Source organism: Lathamus discolor, chromosome 6 (genome assembly GCF_037157495.1).
Source record: "Lathamus discolor isolate bLatDis1 chromosome 6, bLatDis1.hap1, whole genome shotgun sequence".
Lineage (NCBI taxonomy): Eukaryota > Metazoa > Chordata > Aves > Psittaciformes > Psittacidae > Lathamus > Lathamus discolor.
Window position 1 is genome coordinate 15,951,786 of NC_088889.1, and position 24,158 is coordinate 15,975,943.

Here is a 24,158-nt window from a genome sequence, read left to right on the forward strand (position 1 = left end):
GTGAGTCAAGACCAGTTTCAAGGGTGGGGAGGTTTATTAGCAAATTCACCGCATGACTCAGGCTAGTAAAAAATAAAGTATGTTCCCTTTGCTGTGAGTCATTCTCCTGGTCTTGTCTGCAAAACAAGAACAGCAATAGCCACCACTAACATTTTAAAGATCTCTTTGACATGGCTCATACTCTTGTAACAGTTGCTTCATTTAGAGATGCCATGTTAACAACAGGCACAGTGTTGAAATTTCCAGCAGATGCAGTAGCCTAGGCAAATACACTGCTAAAATCAGCTTAAGTGTATATATCAGATGTTCAAAATCCCTTGCCCTCACTATTCAATGAAGTGTTGATGGCTAAACAGAGGAGGTAAGTCATTAAGAGCTACCTGTTTGAAACTATCCAAGTTAACAGGAATTTCATAACAAAGTCGATTCCAGCACAGTAACACCGAGTCACATTAGCTTCCTCTATTTATTTCAGTGTAATCAGTACACAGCTTCCAGGTTAAAATTCATGCCAGACAAGCTTCACAAGCTGTACTGGCGATGCTTTCTGCTGAGGGATTTGAATTACCTTCGCTTCGTTTAAAGTGAAGGCTAGAGGAAGAATGTGTGCATTACACTAAGGTCACCATTACAAGAAGCTGAGTCAGATACTTGGTTAAAAATACAGCACTCAACTGTACTCCTAATACTATTACTCAAATCAAGTATATATAACTGGCATACTCCTTATGCATAAATATATTACAGTCCAGAGAAGAGAACGCACAGAAACAAGATGCAAGGAGAGGCTGAGGTTAGCATGTCAAGTGTTCAGGGAAAGAGGTTAAGAGATTTTCACATGAAAAAAGCAAAGAGAAAATACAACTGAGCTTGAAAGTACTTAAGATACTCAATAGATAACTGTGTCCTTAAAGAAAATAACCAATGCCTATTTTAATACATTGCCAGGAAAAGGTATTATCTGACTCAGAATTCCTTGTTCTGAGTTTCTACTATTACAAAGCAAGTGGTTGTTAAACACAAAAGAGACTCCCACAGAAGAAAAAAGACATGCATCAATCCCTGCCACAGCTGCTGCTCAGGCAGTTGTTAATGCACAGAATACCAGAGCCTAAGGGTGCAACAGCATCCTCAGAGCAGTGACCGAGCACGTAACAGTGCTCAGGGAGGTAAAATGTTGAGTTACCTCAGAAGGCACCCTCATGTCAGAAACTGCACCAGTACAGCTAATCTGGTAGGCATCTCATAATAATTCATGAGGTAAGGTCAGAATATAAAATTTTAAAAATTAATAGTTTTAAAACTTGAAGTATACAGGAAATACATGGAATTATACAAAACTAAAAATATTTCATGTTGTAGGCAAAATATGCAATCATTGGATACAGTAGGTATAAAACCAGTGAACACCCCACTGCTAATATACAGCAGTACTTACAGTACAGACTGACTGCACTGTAAAACATTATGAAATATTTTAATGAGTTCCACTACAAAGTGCTACCTACAGGCATTCATTCACTCAGACCACAGTTCAAGGGTAACAGACTATTCCAGATACCCGGGGGTTTTGTTAGGATAATTTACATATTTTCAATTTCAAGTCAATTTTCATTTTTCCCCAGAGGAAGAAAAGGGAGAAAATACAATAAGGTCATTGAATGCTTCAGCTGCTGCAAACTTCTGGGCTATGGTCTTGACTGGAGTGATGGGAAGCTCAGCGTCCAGCATTGGCTGTGGGAGAATGATCAGAGTGTGAAGTAAGTATTGGAGGAACAGTTATCCACTCTACGAAACAGCACTGCAATGACACATGAAACAAGGTAATAGCAAATTCTACTAACATCATCTGTATAAGCACCAGACCAACAGCAGTTACTGTCAGTCAACCACTTACATATGCCAGGTGCCTGCCTGCCTGAGGCCACTCAAACATCATGGGACGAAAACTAGCAGAAAATACTTGACCATGGAACAGGAGCATGCAGTTCTCTTGCCTCTCACTCACTACTATGGACACACTGCAGCTTCAGAACAAGCCACACATGGATCTCTCACATCCATGCAGCCATTTAGTAGATGTAAGCTTATTAAAATGTGCTTGTTTCTATAGGATACTGTTACAAAGCAACAGCCACAGGTGAAAACCATGTGCCACTTTAAGTATCATGGCCCTGCTAACAGAAATTTTGCAAGCTTATTTCCAGACATAAGAAGTGAATGTGTGGTCCGTTTTGAAAACACTCATTGCTATAATCAGTAATCCGTATATTTTAAAGCGGATTTTTCACAAGACCCAAGTAACTCTACACCCAAATTCCATTGGCAATTTGAAAGGTTTTGCACACATGCTTTTCCTTGTTGAATCTTACTGGCAGCTCTAAAATTTAAATTTAGAGCTATGTTAAAAAAAGAAAAAAAAAAAGGAAAAAAGAAAGAGGGATAGGACAGACATGAGAAAGTCCAAGAAGGAAGTGGAGGGAAAAAGCCAGGCCATTCATTACATTAGTATATATTTACAAGGAAATTCACAAGAAATACAATTTAAAGGATCAATCTGATAAGAATCAGTCACTTTTCTGTTACAATTGCCTTGATTCATCCTACACTGATATGCAGTAAGGAATAATAGTGCGAGCCCAAACAAGGAGACAGGCTGTTACTGTGGCTTGTATTTGGCGTAAGTTAAATGAATTGGATTAATAACATCTTAAAGAGTTTGATTTACTCTGTAGGAAAGGTTAACAGTACTGTAGCGTGTAGACTGTCTTAGTCAAATGAACCTGAAGGTCAACTTACTATATCAAAAGGATTTCTCTCGGTAGATGTCAAATTACTGCATGAAACACCTGAAAAATTAGATTATTAAGTTAGTCTGATGCTGCCAAAGCTGAAAAAAGTACCATTTTCTGCATTTACTGAACAAAAAACCCAAACTCCTCTCCCCTCCCCCAAAAAACCCCAACCAACCCCTAACTCTACATTTACTTCCACTTCAAGCCTTTTATATTAGCTGTTTCCTTTACATCATCACACAGAAATTACAAGGACAAACCTAGGGGCACTTTCTGCTCAATGTGTGACACTTGTGTTAAGTCATACTAGCTAAAGGAGGTTTTGCTAACAGCATACATAATTAACTAAGCTACAATGACAGTGATTTCTAAGAGTAATATTTAGACTATCATAAAACTATAGAATAAACATAAGGCCCCAGCATTACCAAACAAACTACACTAAGTTTCCTTCCAACCCAAACCACTCTGTGATTCTGTGGTTAAGATGCTTAAAGCTCACCCAGTTCCAACCCCCCTGCCACAGGCAGGGACACCTTCCACTAGCCCAGGTTCCTCAAAGCCCCATCCAACCTGGCCTTGTTTTGTCTCCCCCTTTCAATTAATGCACCTGTTTGATGTGGTTTTGCTTCTCCAGATTGAACAAAGTTAGTCTCTGTGCCATCATCCTTCTCTGGACTGCACATGACAATATCTTGTTGTTCTGCAGCAGATAATGCCATCTCTTCCATGCCATCTATTACTTTTAATTCACTGCTAGAATCCTCCAGCCCCTGAAAAACAGGAATTTTCACTGTTCCTAGCCCTCTGAGAGGCTAAGATGTCTGGAGCCGCTGTATTTGCTTCTCAGAGAGCCAAAAGGAAGGCATCAGTGAAATCAGGTGGACACTAAAAAGCTCTCTCATTTTCCTTTTGTGCGCAATTTAAAGAAGTTTGTCAGCTTTTGATACAGAAAGCACAAAGGCAAAACAGCAGCCAGAACATTCAAGGGATGTAAGTTTACAGAAAACAGCATGTCCCTGCTTTGTCAAACTAAGTCCATACATCTAAGCTACAGGCTTTACGGACAATTCAGGAGAGAGAGGATTTTAACTCTGTGCAGTCTACAAAGCACAAGCAGGACAAGGCTCATAGCCTAAGACTGTCATCCATTTCAGATGAACTATTTTCCCAAGCATCCTTGTAAGGCTGATAATCTCTTTGAGAGTATAAAGGAAGTTCTTCCACATGAAAGACAATTCTGAAGTTCAAGTGCCAAAAATATTCTGAGGATGTTCTTCTGAAGAAAAACCTATCAGCCATACTGGAAGTTATAAATTACCACCATTTTCCCAGAGACATCACCAACAAGCAACTTCTCATTTGATAAGGAATAGATGAAGTAAAAGGCATAAAAAATTAGTAATCAAGATTATTTTTTGAATACCTATTTTATATACAGGGCAGATGTCTAGGGGGATACACACAACATAACAACTGTTGTAATCGTGCATAGATTAAATCAAGATACTCCATTTCCAAAGAAAGGTAGTAATGGATTAGTGACTGCAGGACACTGGCTTTCACTGAGTATCACAGTACCATCTAAACCAGTGAAGGTACATTCCTTTCTTTTTTTATTTTTTTAAGGCTACTCAAATACAGGCATATCACCAAGTCCTCAGACATTTCAGGGCATGAATTCCCAATACTTCTATTAGTAACACTGCTCTTGCTATGCCTTTGAAGAATGTAACAGCCCAACGCTCTGCTATGGCAGCCTAAGGACCATGAGAGCTGAATACTACTGCTGCCTTTAGCCATGGTCCCCCAAATGCAAAAGCATTTTAAAGAAAAATTCACACCAGAAAACAGTAGTGGACTTCAAGAAACATTGCTTGCCCAGGTGATGTGTGTCTTCACAGAGCAGTCAAAAGGACCTTCAAAAGATAGCTCCCAAAGAGCTAGACAAGATCCCCAATCTGCAGCAGTCCCTACCTGTGTCCATACTGAGAAGGAAAAAAAATCACTAAATGAGGATTTGATCAGAAACCCAAGTTCTAGAACTAATAAAAATATTTTTTTTCTAATTAATAATAAAATATTTAAAGCACATACATGAACTCTGCATGACTTACCTTATCTACCTCTTCTGTGCCAGCAACAGAACAGTGTTCTTCAGCAACTACAGAAATGCTGAAATAGAAGCCAAAATGTTATCATTCTTCTCAATCACCTTCATTCAATCATGTTTTGACTTACCCAACTGATCCTAAGATTTATTATGCAATTATATTTGCTTGTTTGGCACTGGTCAGCTATCAATCAAACTTTCTGGGCAAAAAATAAACTTCTAGCCCAGCAGCAAAATTACGCTTGGGTAAAGCTCTTAGTATTTCCTTGGGGGAGAGAACAGACACAAGGACATTGCAGCCTTTACCACTGGCAAATTGGAAAGCAACATTTAACAGGTACTAATATTCATTCTTTCAGTGAGAACTATAAATTTACTTGTACAAAGTTAAAAGCTGCCTTAACACATTCACCTTTGTTCAAGAAAACCAGCAGGGAGTTTTTCCAGTGGGGGAGTTTTTCCAACAGGAAACTGGTGCATTTTCAAATCTGGTGCTGGGTGGAAGCCTTTGGGCACTGATGGTGTTTGTTCTGCAGTTGTATCCTCAGGGTGATGAAGAGCAGAAGGAATGCCTGGAAACAAAGCTCTACTGGATGATCTTGGAGTTGCCAGTTTTTCAGAAGTCTGCTGGGAAGATCTGCAAGGTGTCTTTGAAAGCAAGCCTGAAGAAAAGCATTTCGTGTTTCATTATTACAGTAGTTTTTGGAAGATGAAATGAACTGTTTCTTATCATTCTAACTAGGAATGCTTTTTTCCTGCTTGCTGAATTGTCTTATATGTATTATAATGAAATCTAATATAAACCTCAAAAGAAATTGAAAAAAAAAAAAAAAAAGGGCGACACCAGTAGGTAGATACATTACAAAACTACATTAACTCCAGCTGAGCAATTTAGTAATGACTATTGCTTCACAGAAAGCCTGAAATAGTCAGACTTGCTGTTCCTATGAAGAAGTCCATCTGGTGACACCTGTCATTAATTTCCATCTTTTACGTTTAGATAATTTTAGTAGAATTAAAAAGACAGGTTCAGAATTGATATTCTAACAGACTGTCTTCTAGAGCTTGCTTGAACTCAGTGTCATGCAAAGCTTTTCAGAAGGTCTCCTCTACTAACAAGAGGCATACAAAAAGAATTGCTAGTCTTGTGATGAGACAAGAGATCTACACACACACAAATAAAAAAATGGCAAGTTAAAAGTCAACTCTAGTTCAAAAGAACTAGAAATAGGAGAGAAGCAGAATGGCTCCAGTTGAGTCAATACTGACTTCACATAGATTGAAATGAGAAAGCACTGAAAATAAAGTTATATTTTGAGCACCTGCTAAAACACAAAACCAAACAAAAGCCAACTAAAACTCTAGAACTATTAAACGTCTTTTATAGCGGACTGGAATTATGTTACAATCTTGTTAACTGTGAACACAGATCACAGGTATACTTCATTTGCAGCTTTGAAGACAGCACTGCAAGATATTTATTAAAAAAAAAAAATATATAAAAAGAATCCCTATCTGGGAACACTCAAATTAAAATTCATTATTAAACAGATGCTGAAAAAACATGAACTGGCCACTTTAACCTCTCTGTACAAGCCAAGATTTCATTTTGCCATAATCACTCAAATCAGTGCATTCATATAGAACAGCTTATTTTGGATCCCTGATCTAATCAACCACCAGTTAAAATACTGTGTCCAGCACTGGAGTTGTATCCAGCATAATTCCTCTCCGCAGTGAGATTGCTTAAACTCTCATCTCTACTTTCAGGTCACCAAAATCATGATTAGTCTCCACCCACCTGGAAAGGTTTTCACGGGGCTTTCAATTGTGAAAAATCCCCCTTCAAAAACCACTTTTTCTGCCTCTGGTAGCTTCTCCTGTTGTGTATGATCAGCAGCTCCATTGTGCTTCATTTTATCCCTCATAGCTGCTTTTATAGCAGCAAGCCGGTTTTGGGCCGCAGTTCTTCCAGCTGTTCCCAGCTTTGGTTTAGACAGTCCATTTGTAATAGTCTTTTTCTGAAATTGTAAGAAAGTCTGGATGACATCTGGAAGTTTCAGACAGAAGCAATCGCATATGAACATCTACACAAAGCAATTACACACGAACATCTGTGCAGGTGCTTGTCACACACTGCAACAGCAACAGGCAACAGACACGCTAGAAACAAGATCTCTCTTGATCTCTAGAATTTCTTGGTCTAACATTCAGCTATTAAAGTTAGTTTGTGTTGACAATATATTGAGGGTTTTTCATATTGCGTCTGCAGTTCAGAAATATTCCGTACAACTTTCTCCTAACGAAGGCAGTTAACATTTTTTAAAGCAGTGGGATACAGGGACTCCTAGTGGCAGGGAGATGAAGTAACCGTAGGACAGATCCCAGTTAGCCGGGGAAGAAAGTCTCTCCTGACATTCAATTTTTCAAAGGAAGTTTTGTGTCTTGTATCATCTGCAGGGTTCTGACATTTACAGGCGGCGCACACAGACCACATTTCCTCCACTTTCCTATGCCTGGAGTTTCTTATCAACCTTCATATCAGTTTTATGATTAAGCAGTCTCAAGGAACTGGACAGAGTTTAGGTTATGTGAATATGACTTGGTATTCAGTCATTAGAAGTAATTTTATATTCCAAACCAGAAAGTAGATAAAACAGCTTACATCAAAGCTTAACTTGCAATAAGCAACAACTTATTTTGGAAAGTGTCAGATCCATTTGTGCTTAGCAAACTAGTAGTTTAATGCTAGCCATGGTGCTGTCTTAACAGGACACCAGTGTAATCTAGTACTCACTGCTCAAAACTCGCAGTCACTGCCAAATTATTGTGTGGTTTCCCTTTCAGCTAAGTCAGTGGTAACACCAGTGGCCCAGATAAAATGTTCTACATCTGAAGGGTAAATTTCTATTCTAAAATTAATAACTTGTCTTACTAGCAGAGAGTCCAATGGCTCCCAAAAGATTCATTGCTAATTCTTAGTTCTACTCTTCCCAGCTAAAAGAGGCAATTAGCATTACAAACACCAAGTAATATAAAGTGCACTTGAGAGATGGAAGGGAGAAAGGTGCATTTTGACGGGAATTTCACTGAATTCCTAACCATTAACATGTAAAGAAGCCAGATGAGTAAGGCTTTTCCATTTAAGAATAGTCTTGCTGCAATAGCATCTTACTAGTTATTTTAGATAACACACTGCTGCATCTCGATGCCTTACGGGCTATTCATACCTTCACAATTGCTTTGCTTGGGACCTCAAGTGGTTGCCATTCGTTGTCTTGGAGCTTCTTCAGATTATCAAATTTTTTATTCACATCTCTGATCTATAGGAAAGCCCAGAAAAGTCCAGGTTTAATTTTCAAGACTTACCAGAATCACATTAGAACAGTGTTTCATAAAATTAGATAACACACTTAAGCATACTTATGCATTTAAGGTTGGGTTTTTTTTAATATAAAAGCAAATTAAACCAACAACAGATAGAGTATTAAGTGTTCATACAGTTGACATGAAGGCTATAATTACACAAGCTTCATTCAGATTAGATAACAGTATTGGTCTCATTTCTGTAGTTTAAGGCCCATAGGGAAAGCAAAGAATTGTTCAGTAAGATCCAACATCTAAAATTAAGGAGCTGTTTTACAACCTGATCTACCGAACTTGAGCACTTTGACAACTGTCACATTTAAGGAATGCAGAAGAACACATTGCGTAATAGCTTTTATAGAATCATAGAATAGTTAGGGTTGGAAAGGACCTCAAGATCATCTAGTTCCAACCCCCCTGCCATGGGCAGGGACACCTCACACTAAACAATCTCACCCAAGGCTTTGTCCAACCTGGCCTTGAACACCGCCAGGGATGGAGCACTCACAGCCTCCCTGGGCAACCGATTCCAGTGCCTCACCACCCTAACAGGAAAGAACATCCTCCTTATATCCAATCTAAACTTCTCCTGTTTAAGTTTTAACCCATTACCCCTTGTCCTGTCACTACAATCCTTGACGAAGAGTCCCTCCCCAGCATCCCTATAGGCCCCCTTCAGGTACTGGAAGGCTGCTATGAGGTCTCCACGGAGCCTTCTCTTCTCCAGGCTGAACAGCCCCAACTTTCTCAGCCTATCTTCATACGGGAGGTGCTCCAGTCCCCTGATCATCCTCGTGGCCCTCCTCTGGACTTGTTCCAACAGTTCCATGTCCTTTTTATGTTGAGGACACCAGAACTGCACACAATACTCCAGGTGAGGTCTCACAAGAGCAGAGTAGAGGGGCAGGATCACCTCCTTCCATCTGCTGGTCGCGATCCTTTTGATGCAGCCCAGGATACGGTTGGCTTTCTGGGCTGCAAGCACACACTGCCGGCTGATGTTCATTTTCTCTTCCATTATGTAGGAAACATGCCATGCAAGCTTGCTTACTTTTTTAAACTTCTGGCCTCAACAGCTTCCTGACACAATCTGTACTTGTGCGTAACAAGCAAGCTCTACAGCATTACCTCCTCCCCACATGGTGCAACAGCCTGCTCCTAGGCTTTGCAATGGAGGCACTTGCCTCATTTGCTAGCAAGGCCATACGAGGATTATTTATGTACAGCAGACCAGCCGCTGAGGTGATAAATCTTTTACATCCTCCCTGAAACTCAGAGGATAAAGAAACTTGAGCTGCTCTCAGATACATAGTAAGCATAGGTAAACCCTGCTTTTTCAAGTTACTTGTTCTAGGAAACTTCCCCTCAAACATCTCTCAAGAAGGTCAAACCCTCACACTTTCTGGAAGGAATTCAAGACCTTTGACCAGGATCTTAAAAATAAACCCATCTTTGCATTTAACCTAACTAGTTACTAGTTCCATTGTTGAATGCTGACTTACCAATATTGTTGAAATTGGTAATTTAGAATAATTTATATAATTTAGAATAATTTAGATAAATTTAGAATATTTTTAATAATTTAGAATATTATATTTCATTCTGAAACCAACAGAAGTAACAATAGAGCGACATGAAGATTTTCTACCACCTAAGCTCACCCCTATAAGAAGTTATTGTAGTTTCTGCATTTTTCTCATGCTGAAGCATGGAATTCCTACTTTTCAGGTAGACTTCAGAAATGTTCCAAAGCTCCCAGCTTTCAGTCCAGATAGACATTGTGACTTCATCCTCATTCCAAATCAGAATACGACATGACCACATGCCTTCACTCCAGAGAAAAATAAGATACACAGCCCACAAGAAGCCACAACAGATGATCAGGTCTACATATGCTACTATACATCTATAGTTAAAATCATGGTATATCAACTGGTAATATTCACTATTAGAAAGTGTTTAGCAAGTAGGGCTTTTTTTTTTTTTTACATTAAAATAAGTAAATCAGAATCTGAAAATGCAAGAAAACAAAAACAACAACGTTTCTATCCATTGTTTGTAAATAACCTTATCAACTTTCTTCTAGTAGTTTAATATGCAAGTACATACCTGAAAATTAACCATATCCCAAAATCCATCTAAGTCTGTACACGTTGTTTCTTTTTCACCACGTTTAAATTCGCAGTTATCCACCAGTCCTTCAAACTGTTCAAATCTTTCTGCAATGAGCAGTCTTGTCTGACCAGTCGTGGTGCGAATAAGATCTTTAGCTAACAGCAACAAGGAAACAAAAAAAGTACATCTTGGAATAATGCATCATTGTATAGTTGATTTAAATATGTATTTGAAGGGTCTGGAGTTTGGTTATTGCCTGAACTATGTTCATCTATTGCAGACCTGCAATACAGTTCTGATAGATTCCATTGAGCTGCTCTGAAGTTGCTTCTTTCAAAATGCTTATCTCTAAGTCTTTAAGATAAGCATTGGCAAGTCAACTTCATTCTCCCAAATGTGAACACCTATTCTACATTAAAACCTAATTTTATTTAAAAAAATAAATCAGCTTGGTTAAAGTTCATACATTTAAAGACATTTAGAACTGACAACAGAAAACCTATTTTGATAGTGTCAACCATGTGCCATGTCAAGTACTACACATAAGTTTTAGTATTGGGAGATAAAGCATGCCTTTTTGTCTTGAGGCAGATACAACTCTAAACTTTATTTAATATAACTTTACTCAGTGCTGTAGATTTAGGTGCTATTTTGATAATATATTCAGATATTCCCTCTGTCCAGTTACTGTATCACCCCTTCTAGTGCCTATTACAGTCTAGTCTTACCATCCTCTGGAATGTCCAGCTCTAATTTTCCATCCCACTGGAGGCACTGAGACATCAGGTTCTCAGTCTCAGACCGAAGAATGTTTCTAAAAATGAAGGGATAGTGAAAAAATAAAGTTTAGAGAATTTTCTAACTGCTGTCACTACTTCTGACTGTTATGATTACTACCCTTTTGCTTTCAGGGAAGCTATGCCATTAATTTTAGTTTGCTGACTTAGATACTTTTCTACTGCTTTCAGGCTTCTGTTCCTTAGCACAAGGCGCTAGCCTAGAGAATTTTATATTCTTTACTTGAACTAACAATACAAAAGGGAAGATAGGAACATGTGCCTACTCAGGGTACTGCTGACCAACCATCATAAGCTAATCTTTACAGGGTGTCTCATTACTCATGTTAATGACTTCCAAATAGACAATGGGGAAGTGAAACAAATTAACACAAACCTGAAATAGGGCACATCATGCTCTTCCTCTCTTACATCATCTGACTTGGTTTCAAGCACTCTTGTATCTGGAGAGATTGGAGCTATGGAATTTGATCTCTGAATGGAAGTTTTCTCATCCAATTCACTTGCTGAAAATTATGAAAGGCATTTGTTCAGAATCTAGTGAAAACTAAAAACATTAGAACAATAAACTAAGTACCAACTTCCTACCTTTTTCTTCTTCCAAACTTGTAGGGGTTTGTTGTTTTTGAATGTCTTTACTAGCAGGTGAAACGGGACTTTTAAAATTAGCCTCTTGTGCCTTAGTTTCACTGGATTTTTTAATTATAATACTGGAAAAAAACAAAAAGTACATTTAGAAGTAAGACACATTGAAAAACATGACATCAAATATGGCCAAATGCACAGAAACATGCAATTTGGAAAGCAATCCTACACACAATGCTAGAGAACTGAAGGAAATCCTATTAAAATGAATGAATCTGCAGATACTTATATGGCACAGTCCCTGATACATGTTGCTGCTCTAGTTCTAAAGCACAGACAGAATTAGGGATTCTATCGCTTTCTTTGCTGTTGAATTAAGTCCACATTTAAGCTATGTTAGCAACCATGTTGAGCAGGTGCTTCAACATAACAACAGTTTGCTACACAGGGAATCTCTCTATAGAAAGATGATGTTTTGGGTGTCATCACAGAGGTTCACTTGCATTTTAGGCCATTAGAATAGAATCATAGAATAGTTAGGGTTGGAAAGGACCTCAAGATCATCTAAGTTCCAACACCCCTGCCATGGGCAGGGACACCTCACACTAAACCATCTCACCCAAGGCTTTGTCCAACCTGGCCTTGAACACTGCCAGGGATGGAGCATTCAGAACCTCCCTGGGCAACCCATTCTAATGCCCCACCACCCTAACAGGAAATAACTTCCTGAAGTTAGAATTAGAAGAAAGAATCTTACCCTGGTGATTCTGAAAAATCCCAGAAGGCATTAGGTGTCAAAAATGCATTTGCCCTAGAAGGAGTCATGGGGGTAACTTTGTAGGTTGCTAATCCATTTAACGGCTGGAACACAAAGTTTTGAGGTGCAAAAGAATGCATTCTGGGTCTCCTCAGAGCAGAATTGGTTTTGTTTTCCACTGAGGTTTGTTCCTGTTGAATTTCTATTGACACTGGATGTTTAGAATCAGCTGCAGAACCTTTCATCACTGGATCCAGTTGAGTGTTTTTATCCACTTCATGTTCAGAAGGAATTACCTATAACAGCACAAAGAGACAAAGCAAACACTATATTATCAAATCAATTGTTTACTATAGGCTTGGGCTGAATTTTAACATGACTGTCTGAAAGCCATTAGGAAGGGAACAGTTTCAGGTAACTCGCTTTCTACAGTAGTATATGTGTACAGAAGTCATGATCTACCAATAGGCCCCATTGGATTTGACACCTGCAAATCATTCTAGCAACAGGGGTAGCTCTTCACTACAAGGAACACAACAATCCACTGAAGGGGCTAAAGCAACAGAACGCCTCACCTATGAAAAGAGTAATTAAAATTAGCAAATGCTTGATCCCACTGCTAGAAAAAAAATACTTTAAGGTGATAAGCTCCTCAAGAGCAGAATGACTAGCTCCAAATCAAACTAGGCCTGTGGAATAATCACAGTTTATACACATACTCTAAGACCGAAGAACGAGCTAAAATAAGCTGATAACTGAGGAATGCAGACCAAGACAAGTGCAGTTAGGACGAGAGAATGTCATTAAAAGAAGAGAAAATAAATTGAATCCACATTCCTATGAAATGAACAACCAGATACAGAACACACTTCTGAGATACCTATATTGAGATATTGTAGCTCAAACCAGCCAAAAGAACTTAGATTGTTTTTCAAGAAAATACACATCTTCAATCCACTGGAAATCTTAGCTCTACTTTAGACACCCCTGCTTGAAATATAAGCCTTGAATTCAATTTTTAACACATTTCTAATGAGATGACTGAGGTTACAGCAAGTGTTTATCAACTGGCAGCACAAACCAACTCCTGCCTGTGAAGAGGTACTCATCTAAGCAAGGATGTAACTGCCTCTTACCTCCTGTCAATGTTTGTACATGACTGCACCAGTTTCAAGACCATGTTAGAGCACAGCCACAGTTATGGAAACAGGAGCAGAAATGGGAGACATGAGGTAAGAGGCAATAGTGCAGTGCAAAGAAGGAGAAAACTCCTTGATAGTTCTCACACACGATGGTCAGCGCATGAATGCATGAGAGCTATGATGAATTCAAATACTGCTGTTGCTATGTAAAGGAAGAAAAGTTTTTGTTACAGCAATGTCACTAAGAACCACAATGACTGCCTTTAATTATGATAAATCATGTCATAAAACATGCAGCGGAGAACATTCCCAGCTTTATTTTTTCATGGTTCAAAACCTAAACATGTACTAATTTCTCAGCTTCTAGAGTATTGTACCTTTAACTGAGCAAGGAAAGGATACATCCAGAGTTGAGTTTCAAAAAGAAATGAACTGCACAAAAATTACAAATGCTAGATAAAACCAGCAGGTTTTGTGGATTGTTTTTGTGTGTATGTTGCGGGTTTTTTTAACTAGCTAAAACATCAGACATGAGATACATCATGTAAGAATTTATCTAATTCAAATCATTGTCCAGATCTTCATTTGTAATCAAGTCACATGTAAGCACTACAGTTGATCTTAATTTTAAAAATATACCATCATAAAAGACATACAGTTTCTTCCCAAAAATCTAGCTTATTGGTGAATTTATTACTTCTGTGTTTGAACACAACCATGTTTGAGCTACAGTTACATTGCTATTACTCTTAAATCAGTTTTACTGCTTTTCCATTTCAAATAGTAAAAGACCTACCTCTGTGATGCCAGGTTTGACTGTTTTCTTCTGCTTTCCTGCATTTGCTGTCTTCTTTTGTGACTGGTTACCTAGAATGAGAGAAACTCCCAAAGGTCAAAAAGGCATCTGATTAATATGATCTCTTTCTCTCAAGATTGCCATAAAAGTCCAGTGGCTAAAGACAGGGAGAGACTGCTTTATTTCTTGAGTGGGATGTGGCTAGAAGGCAGACACCTAACTGCAGAAGTTCATTCAAAAGAAAACCCAGCCTAGGATTTAATTAACCTATTAAGAGATCTACCACCTAGAAAGGAAAACAGATGCATTAAGTCATTAAGCTTTAGATGTTTTCTTATACAAAAGTCATCTTAATTCCTCAAATGCAGAAAAGATATAGCATCAAGCCAAATGGAGTTCAGATTTTTAATTTCTATATGGCATAGGATCTATTGGTTAATTGAAACTGATACTACAAAAGCTGTGCTCTTAGCCTAGGGGTTAACTTCTGTCACATATATAACAAGGGACACTGCAAAACATTCTAAATATCCTGAAAGCCAGAATATATACTAAAAATTTACCCTTCAGTAGCCATCATGTTCCTCTATTCTAGTAAACAGGCAAACATGGATGAAGAAATATTCCTGACCTGAAGAACACAAGCTCTCATCTCTTCCAGAGGCATCTGTTCCTGATCACAAACTTAATAATCCTATGGCATTAAGCAGGGATACACTGAACTGGCAGATCTTTACCAGTTCTCATTTTGTTCTTTCAGGTTGAGATTACCATATGGATACTGATGCTCTACACTGACAGATTTTATGGGAAGCTGTCTAATGTTGGTTTCAACATCTTGATTTAAATACTGCAATAAGGCTCCAGATGAGAGTCTAAGTGATACAGTGATCCTTTTCTTACATGATGATTTGGCATGATTTACACACAATTTATTCAAAAGAGATAGTTACACTGCAGAGCACAGTGTGCTAAGACAGTTCAGAACAAATTGTTATATATTTCTACACCACAACAGATTGAGATATGGGCAAAACCCTAAAGACAAAGCTCTCAGTATATAATTTGACAGTGAGCCTAACAGGAGCATATAAACATGCACGTTGTTTCCACTGTTCACTTATCCAGTATTAGATGGTATCTCTTTACAGCACACTATTCCAAATACTTACATGTTAGGCTTGAGCCACATAAGCAGGACTAGATTCATTATCTCACTTACCAGTAGTAGCCTCAGTAGCTGTAGTTTTCTGCATCTGCCTAGCTGCAGAGGCTGCTGCTCTGGTGATTCTTACATTTGAGGCTGTCTGGACTGCAGTCTGCAACACTAGCAAATATTAATTCCAGAGATTGCAAGCTTAATAAGGAGCTGCACTCAAGTAATAAAACAGAAAGTTTATATTTTATAGAAATCAGAGAAGTGCAGTAGCAATTATCAGTTGCACTAGTTTGCCTGAATCAACAGAGTTGGGTTGGTTTTTTGTCAGTTCAGTGCAACCAGTGCTAAACATGGATGGCACAGCTCAGACTTCTCATTGAGGCAATGCTCTAAAGGTCCTTGATAGAAAGTGTTTTTGTTGTGCAGTAGTACCTCCAGGACCATCAAGGTATCAGTGTGCTTGATGCATGTACAAAGCTTAAGGAACCCTTCTCAAAGTTCCCTGCAATCAGAACCAACATAATCTCCACTTTAGAGATGACGCTTTCTAGAGTAATAACTTGCCACTGTTATTTGCACAACTGGAAGCTTAAGCAGACCATCTGTGTAACACAGTGATGCTCTGGTCATTATATAAAAGTATTGTAATGTCTGAATTTAATCTAATCTAATCTAACAAAGTATTCTTCAGACAAAACATTTCAGGTTCAATTTATAAAATATGACAAACCCATGCACTGTACCCATCTTAAAAAATTCCATCTTTGTATTTTAGTACTGTTTTAATATCCTTCAAAAATGATAGCATCCTCCTGCACAGAAAAATTTAACAGGAGCTCTTTATTTCATACCCTCCCTTTCTACATCTGCCTGAAACCTAATAGCCTTACTTGGTCAATCTTAATAATGTTTTTAATATAGAACTCCAATTCTGTGGAAGCTAGAATGACAAGCTGGGGGAAAAAATTACCAGATATATAGCATTTGATTTAACCAGACATTTACTTCCATAACATTTTTATACTGGTGTTTAAATACATAACGTGTAGTCTTGATTCAGCACAAAAGGAATAATCAAGTCTACTGGATGAAAATTGTTCAAATGTTAATGTTTCAATTGTTACAAACACTGATAACAGATCTTTTCGGTATTCACTGAAGGCATTACTGAAATTTACTTAAATAAAGGTCTGCTGCTTGCCGACTTAATTAAATTAGTGATGCATAAGTGATTTAACTCTGAATTACTGAACATCTTGCATTAACGTCAATATTCCACATGACTTTGCCTGATCTACTTAAGGCACAGACACCATTGTGCTATCAGGAAGTATTTCTACTCAAAAGTATTCTACTCCCTGAAAGGTAGCTTGGGTTGGCTTTTTATTGCTGTTTTCTTAAGAAATATACGTAATTATCACATAGATAGTGACAGATACAGAAGGGGCTCTTGTAAAATAGGAAAATGCAAGACTGTGAAATTTACTGAAGAGACAATCACATCCAGTTGCACCAGTGTACATCAGAGGTTTGGGCTGCTGTCTCCAACATTCTATGCTAATGTGCTTTACCATTAGGCTATCCTTTCCCAGTGCTGAGTTACACAAGCAGCTCCATTTAGACACCACAAACAGCATATTCACTGTATAGACAGAAGGTGACTTCACTGAAAATATTTACACCTCATGCAATGAGCTATTTTTCAGGCCACCCACAATACCAAGGAAAATCCGTATTTTCTTATATCAATTAGTCTGCATCTTCCCAGGTGAAGTCCCTTGCTCTTCTGTAACAGCAGCAGCTACATACAGAAGTAATAAACTTCTCAGAGACAAACAGAAAGCTCTGCAAAGTTCCAGATGCTAAAGCAGCCAGCTGTCATGCAACCCAGCCTACTGACTTCTCCCGCTCCTAGGGTGAATAATCAGTAACCAGGACATTCCGTTTCCCACAGCCTACAGAAGCAACATGTACACATGATACCTAGAGCCACACACTTGATAATCTGCCAGCTGCTGCCCTTATCATAGTTGGTAGGAACACCAGGTCCTAAGAGCTTCTTGTCTCTTACAGACAAAAATGTACTGCGGATCTTAACCGAAGATTTTCCTTGCCTCCCTCCCATAACGTCACAACTACTGACTCAGGAAAAAAACCCAGAGGTACCTTCTTATGGATTCAGATGTAGGGATCATACTACTTTCATACCTTTTGCTTTTTCACCAGCTTTGTCTGTACTCATCTGTTTACATCCTGCTTGCGTAGGGCGCACTTTATGCCCATTGGCACAGACCTACAAGTAGACAATATTTTGCGAAGTATTAGACTTCTAGAAATTAAGCAGCTAAATTTCTTTCCTCATCTTTCTACCCTAGGCTCCAGTAAAACAAATGGTTATATAATTTGGCACAAAGGGCTTTGAAAAGTAAAAAAAAAAAAAAAAGAAAAAGTAAAACTGAAACAGCTCAGTTTAGACATGTGTTAAAATGTATTATCCAACTAGTTAAGAATTTGCCAGAAAAAGAATGAAGAAAAATATTTAAGAAACATTTGCAGCTTACTGTGAAACTAGGTGTCAATTACTGTCACATCCTAGTAAATGTGTTTTAAAAATCAGTTTTCAGAAAAAAAGCCCAGTATTGATTCAGTTGTCCCTTTGGAATGTTATGACTGGAAACTCTTAAACTACATTCAAGTTATACAATGGGTACAGTTGGAAAGGACCTTAAGATTATCCAGTTCCAACCCCCCTGCTATGGGCAGGGATACCTCACACTAGACCATGTCGCCCAAGGCTCTGTCCAACCTGGCTTTGAACGCTGCTAGGCATTTACCACTTCTTTGGGCAACCTGTTCCAGCACCTCACCACTCTCACAGTAAAGAACTTTTTCCTTATATCTAACCTGAACTTACTCTGCTTTAGTTTAAGTCCATTACTGCTTGTCATATAATTTTTGTAAGTTCATTTCTTTTAAGTTTTGTAAGGCAGGATTGCTAGATTTGAAATAGAGGTTCTTTTACAGATTATTGCTGGTGAAATTCCCCAACAAAACCTAGTTTTTATACAAGTAATAGCAGAAGGGACTGCCAAGATTAACAGTAGAAATATGTCAACATTGAAATAATTTTGGAGTGAAGAATTAACTGCATTCATGACAGACTTTCTGCATTCAAGGGAGATGCACTGGCTCTCCAAATCAAAACCAAAGTATGTAACTTCAGTCTCACTACTGCCTCAATGCGTATCTGAAATCTTTGCTGACTACAGTATTTTGTATTGAAAAACCTGATCCAGAAGATCTGTGCACTCTTCTCAATACTGACCTAATCAAACTCCCTCTACTCCAGATCAGCACGATACAGTCTATCGGCTTGCTGAAAGCTGATCTAATTTATCTTTCTTACCAGGAAAACCTCCTTAGGGACAGCTCTCAACTTTAAGCATACAACCTTGAGTTATGGTCTGAAGGATAATTGCATACTTTTCTCTAAATGAATCTGAAATTCATGTAGAAAACAAACCGTAGAGTGCTTAGATGCAGTTGGTATCACAGTTTTTTCTTCTTGGTTCTTGGCCTTTGATCGAGTAATCCTCCCGGAGAAAGCAGGAGCTGCCTGGAAACATCCCCAAGGAAACAGGAGTTAACATAATCCTTATCCCCCACCCTATCATTGTCAGAGTAAGCAAAAAGTTAAAGTGTTAAAAGCAACATGCCTGTGCAGAATGTGTCAACTGTGTAATGTGAAAACTTTCAGTTGAGTGGATTAAATAGGAACAAGTTACCAGTTCTAAAATAACTTAGTTGTTTCATTTGTGGATGAATCATTCCAGTTTTTGAAGTGATAACAGTCATAAATACAAAAGTCAACATTTCACTAGTACTATTTCCAGCTTTGTTAAAAAACAAACAAACCCTAAAGAGCCAAATCACACCCTTATTGTTTCTTCTCATAAAATAAATATTTATGAAGTATTTACAAAATAAACTGTTTGGCATAACATACACATCATTTTGCGTACAAATAGAAATGTTAATACCTTGTACCCCATATACTTCATTTATATATATATTTAGTATTACTCTTATTACCTTTTCTCTCTGCTTCACTATCACTGGATCTTCAGGTACAAATGAGAGAAATCCTGGGGCAGTTGGTCTATATAACCCAACTTTAAACACACTCTTCTTTGCTTTCTCTCTCTGCTCTCTCAGTTTTCGAAGTTCCTTTTCTTCTTTATAGCGCTGGAGCATTTCCTTGCGTTCATTAATCCTCTTGGAGGTTACATTTGTAGCTTGTTCTGAAGCAAAGATGGAAGACGGGCACATTACAAAATCTTGAAGATATTTATGAGACAACAATAAGCATATGACAGACACCAGTTAAATGTTAGATGAAAATTCAGATTTGAGTTTTTCAATTCTGGAATGACAAAGCGACTTCCCATTGACTATTAATAGCAAAATGCATTCTTTCTTTAGCTGCTGCAGACCAGTCAGAGCAAAGCCTCGTTCATACCACCAGAGCAGCGAGAAAGATAAAGCTGTATTAAGACTTTATTTTCTTAGAAAAAATGGTAGTCATTTTTTTAATCTTAAACCTTTTCTTCAAATTACAGCATCGACCACAATTAGGTCCCTGTAATAATGTTACTAAATCTACCTAAAACATTGTTAATGATTTATAAAAGGTTTCTAAACAAGTTTTTACTTACTCTGTTTGACACTGCTGTTCTCTTGAGAACATGTTTCACTCCTATCCTTTGGTTGAGGACTTCCCTTGTCTCTTGAGAGCTGAACGTTGACATCTGCCAATCCAAACTGTCTGCCTTTTTCAAACAACTTGTGTCTGTTCTCCTTCTGAAGCATCGATTTTCTACGTGCCACTTTTGTTCTGAGGGCTTCTGTACTCAGATCCTTTTTGTATCGACTAGCAAACTGGGAGGTAGCAGCCATCTTGATGGCCCTGAGAAAAAACCAGAATGATTAGGGAAAAAGCTGTTATGGTTTGTTTTGCTCTTTTCATTCAAGTTTGCATGTTACAAAAAAAGCCGTGGGTTCTTTGGATTGTATATGTACCAGAGAAAATGCAAATGACAATTTCAGTAATGACTCTATCAGTCCTCTTTATTTGTGGCTAGTTTGATAAGTGGTCAGCAAGTCTGACACAGAATTAGTAGGGGACTTGGTGTCACTGTCAGGGATTGGCCTGCCACTCTGTTTTTAACACAGATGTTTTTCATCTTAAGGAGACAAGCAAGTAATTACAATGTTGTAGGACAATACTTGGAAGCAACACTGCCACTGAGCACTTAAGATTATATCCTATCTGATAACCAGGCATTTTTGTCATGCATCAGAGTTCTTGGCACCATTTCCTGACTGTGTTCCCAGGATGCAACTGCAATACAACAGCATTTATTGCAAGCAGGATTTCTACCCTATCTTTTAACCAAGGAAGACTTACTGAAACATCAGTTGGTCTGTACATACTTTATAGAAAGGTTTACAGTAAGAAGAGTGACAGAGTGAAACTAATCAGCAGTTATTTATCAGTAAAATGGCCATTTACTGAAGCTTTTAATTTCAAAACAACAAACTTTGCTCAAACTCAAGGAATCATCAGTGACCTGGACTGAAAATATCAGCCTGGACTATGGGCGTACAGGATTTCTTGAAGTTAATCCCCTCCATTTGTTACCAAAAGCCAGAAACACCACCAGCAGCCTATCTGAAAAAAACCCAATGTCAGAAGAAAAAGAGCACCAAAATAAACAGAAAGAGTACAGAGTACATACAACTGTATGTACTCGTGTAAAAAGTAAACAAGGAGAGATTCTGAGCTATCGTAAGAAGGAATACAAAGTCTGTTCAGCTACCATTACTGCTGGCAGCAGCAGCTCCTTATTTCCTACTTTATGGCAGTATTCATATAGTGAGCAACTTGCACAGCACTGGTAGTACCTGCACACTCATCTGGAGGTGCTTTAGAATAGCATGTACAAATTTAGAAATAATGTACAAATCTCAGTGTGTATATTTTGCCTTTTGTTTTTTCCAATACTGAAAAACCGACAATAGAAATTAAAAAAAAAAGGGGGGAATGAAAATCAAAACTCAGCTTAAAGCACTCACAGACTGGATGTCTTCCACATAATTCTGATATACCTGGTGTATGTCAGTCCCATCCAATTCAGTGAACATTTTATGTTTCATCCTGCATATTACATTCCAGCTCTCAGAGATTACTAACTGCCATCTTTAATCAATGAGTGCAAACGATCAGACTACCTCCACTGTAGTTCATAGGTCACATTTGCCCTGCTTTATATCCAAGTAATTAAGAAAAGTTAATTCATGAGCATCTCCAGTAATAATCTTTGAACTGATCTGGTTAGTATTTCTCACTGTAGTACAGAAATCCATGAAGAAAACGATCAGAGGAATATATCTCTACTATCTAACTTCTAGAAAAATCAGGCTTTCTGATCCCAGTGGATGAAAGTCACTCCTAAAAGCAGCAGCTAACATCAAGCCTCTACACCCATCCTTTGTGGGCTTTCAGAACAAATTCCCTAAGTTTACCTTAAGCATGCACAACAATGGTACTTTCAAAGTGTATGTGCAATTTTTGATTCAGTGCCTTGAAGGAAGGTAATGTAACCTATATGCACAGAATACAAATTGCTTTCTATCAGGCAAGCTTACAGAAAGCTGCATTTGCTTTCAACACGGATAAATATTTAAAACATTTAAAGGATTTTTCTGCTCTGCTTTCTACTTTGAACAACTTTTGCCTAGCTATTGTGGTATAAATGCATTTAAGGCCTTCTCAAGTGAATAAACCTCAACAAGTGATTTCAGTACGTAATCCAGCAGAAGAATTGATCTGAAGCTTGAAGGTGGCAAATATAAGTAAAGATACAGAGAGAGCTGCCCACAGAGGTATTATCATCTCACATCCTAGGTCAGCAAAACCAATACAAGAGATTAACCATGATCTCTTTGGGCTCATTAAAACTGTATGGCATATTCCATGCCCTAAGCATCTCTTTAGGATGAAAATACCTGTCCACTTTTCTTTCCAGGCTATGTTTTTTGAGTAGTACCTTACCCAAACAAGAGTCTAAACTCTTATCTTAGAAACACAGAATGGTTTTGGCTGGAAGGGGCCTTAAAGCTCATCCAGTTTCAACCCCCTGCCACAAGCAGAGACACCTTCTGCTAGACCAGCTTTCTCCAAGCCCCATCCAACCTGGCCTTGAACACTGCCAGGGACAGGGCAGCCACATCAATTAGACTTTAAATTAGCACAGATTCAAGACTAGTAGCAGGAAAGGGACAAAGCACTTACGTATAACCAAGGATTTGTGACCAGCTAGCATAACCTCTCAAAATTAAAGTTGAAAATTTGTAGGATTGATTTTTATACATATGAGTGCGCATATATAAATAAATAAATAAATAAACAAAAGCGAGGGAAAATACCTGCTTTTGATCAACACCACCACAAGCACCAAAGGACTAATACAGACATGAAAAATGTTCAGGTGCCGAGTCTTGCATTTTTTAGCCCGAATAGCGACAAAGCAGAACTATTTTCAAAGCAGGAACTCAGCAAGCTTAGGGGCCGAACAGGGTCTAGGTTCAACGGTCTTGAGACGGGGGTCACAACAAACAGCACGCCATCCTCCACCCAGCCCCTGCTTCCCCCCGCAGCTCCTGGGTGCCACCGCACGTCTTTCCCCTGAGCCCCTTCCCTGCCACCGCCCCACCGTGTTTTCAGGCCAGCCCAGAGAAGACATGGCTGCCAGGCCGCCAAGCCCCCCTCCCGAGGCCCCGCCATACCTTGTGCCGACACTGCTCTCAACACCCACAGAGCCTTCTGACTCGGCCCTCACTTTCAAATCTCACCTGACAACGCTCATTGGCAAGCCCAGGCCAATCCGCAGGCTCTCATTGGCCCACTCATACCGACCGTTGATGGGCAGAGCCGCATATTCTAGATGCTTATTGGCCCCTCGTGATCGCCACGGCTGATCTTTATTGGCTGCACTTAGCATTTTCCCCCTCGCACTTGCTGCTTACTGGCTGGAGAGATGAGGAAGGCGGGGTCTTTGCCTGGCGTCCTGTCTGTGGCGGGGGAGTTGTTTTAAGATGGCGGAGGGCGTAGGTGAGGTGGTGGTCTGGTGCTTTATGCCCCGTCCCGTCCTCCTGGCCCCCAGGCAGGTCTGCCTGTATCTAAGTGCCGTCCTGTGCCTGAGGAACTGAAGCCGGGTCTACCCAGGCTTTACGCAACCTAGGGTTGTCGAGCCTTTGCCGCACAAACTCTCTCTTTTAAGTCCTGTCCTCGCATCGTACCAACCTGGCGTTTTCCTGTGGTGAATTGTGTTTAATGCGACTCTGGTCTGCAAGACGGTTTGCTCTGCGTTTGTTTATCAGCAAAATTAAAATGTAAAAACGCTATTGAGGGAGCCAACCGCTTGGTGGCACTGCAAAAATGTAGACAGCGTTTGAAAAGTGGTGTCAAACA

The 24,158-nt window shown here is 38.9% G+C and overlaps 1 protein-coding gene across 2 annotated transcripts; it reads right to left on the reverse strand.

The window, feature by feature from the left end:
- Positions 1 to 11: 11 nt before the first annotated feature.
- On the reverse strand, positions 12 to 23,624 carry DLGAP5 (DLG associated protein 5). Of its 2 annotated transcripts, none has more exons than XM_065683879.1 (19): positions 23,540 to 23,624; positions 20,341 to 20,591; positions 19,718 to 19,926; positions 19,149 to 19,241; positions 17,834 to 17,918; positions 15,689 to 15,793; positions 14,467 to 14,537; positions 12,529 to 12,824; positions 11,775 to 11,896; positions 11,563 to 11,692; positions 11,118 to 11,203; positions 10,384 to 10,544; positions 8,139 to 8,231; positions 6,710 to 6,929; positions 5,321 to 5,570; positions 4,913 to 4,970; positions 3,406 to 3,568; positions 2,800 to 2,849; positions 12 to 1,734 (listed from the first exon to the last, which is right to left on the reverse strand). In XM_065683879.1, the coding sequence occupies exons 1-19, from the start codon at positions 23,551 to 23,553 to the stop codon at positions 1,612 to 1,614; spliced, it is 2,580 nt and encodes an 859-aa protein (XP_065539951.1). In that variant the 5' UTR covers positions 23,554 to 23,624; the 3' UTR covers positions 12 to 1,611. The 2 variants fall into 2 exon arrangements, with proteins under 2 accessions (XP_065539951.1, XP_065539952.1); XM_065683880.1 differs by having other exon boundaries at positions 23,474 to 23,550.
- Positions 23,625 to 24,158: the final 534 nt, after the last annotated feature.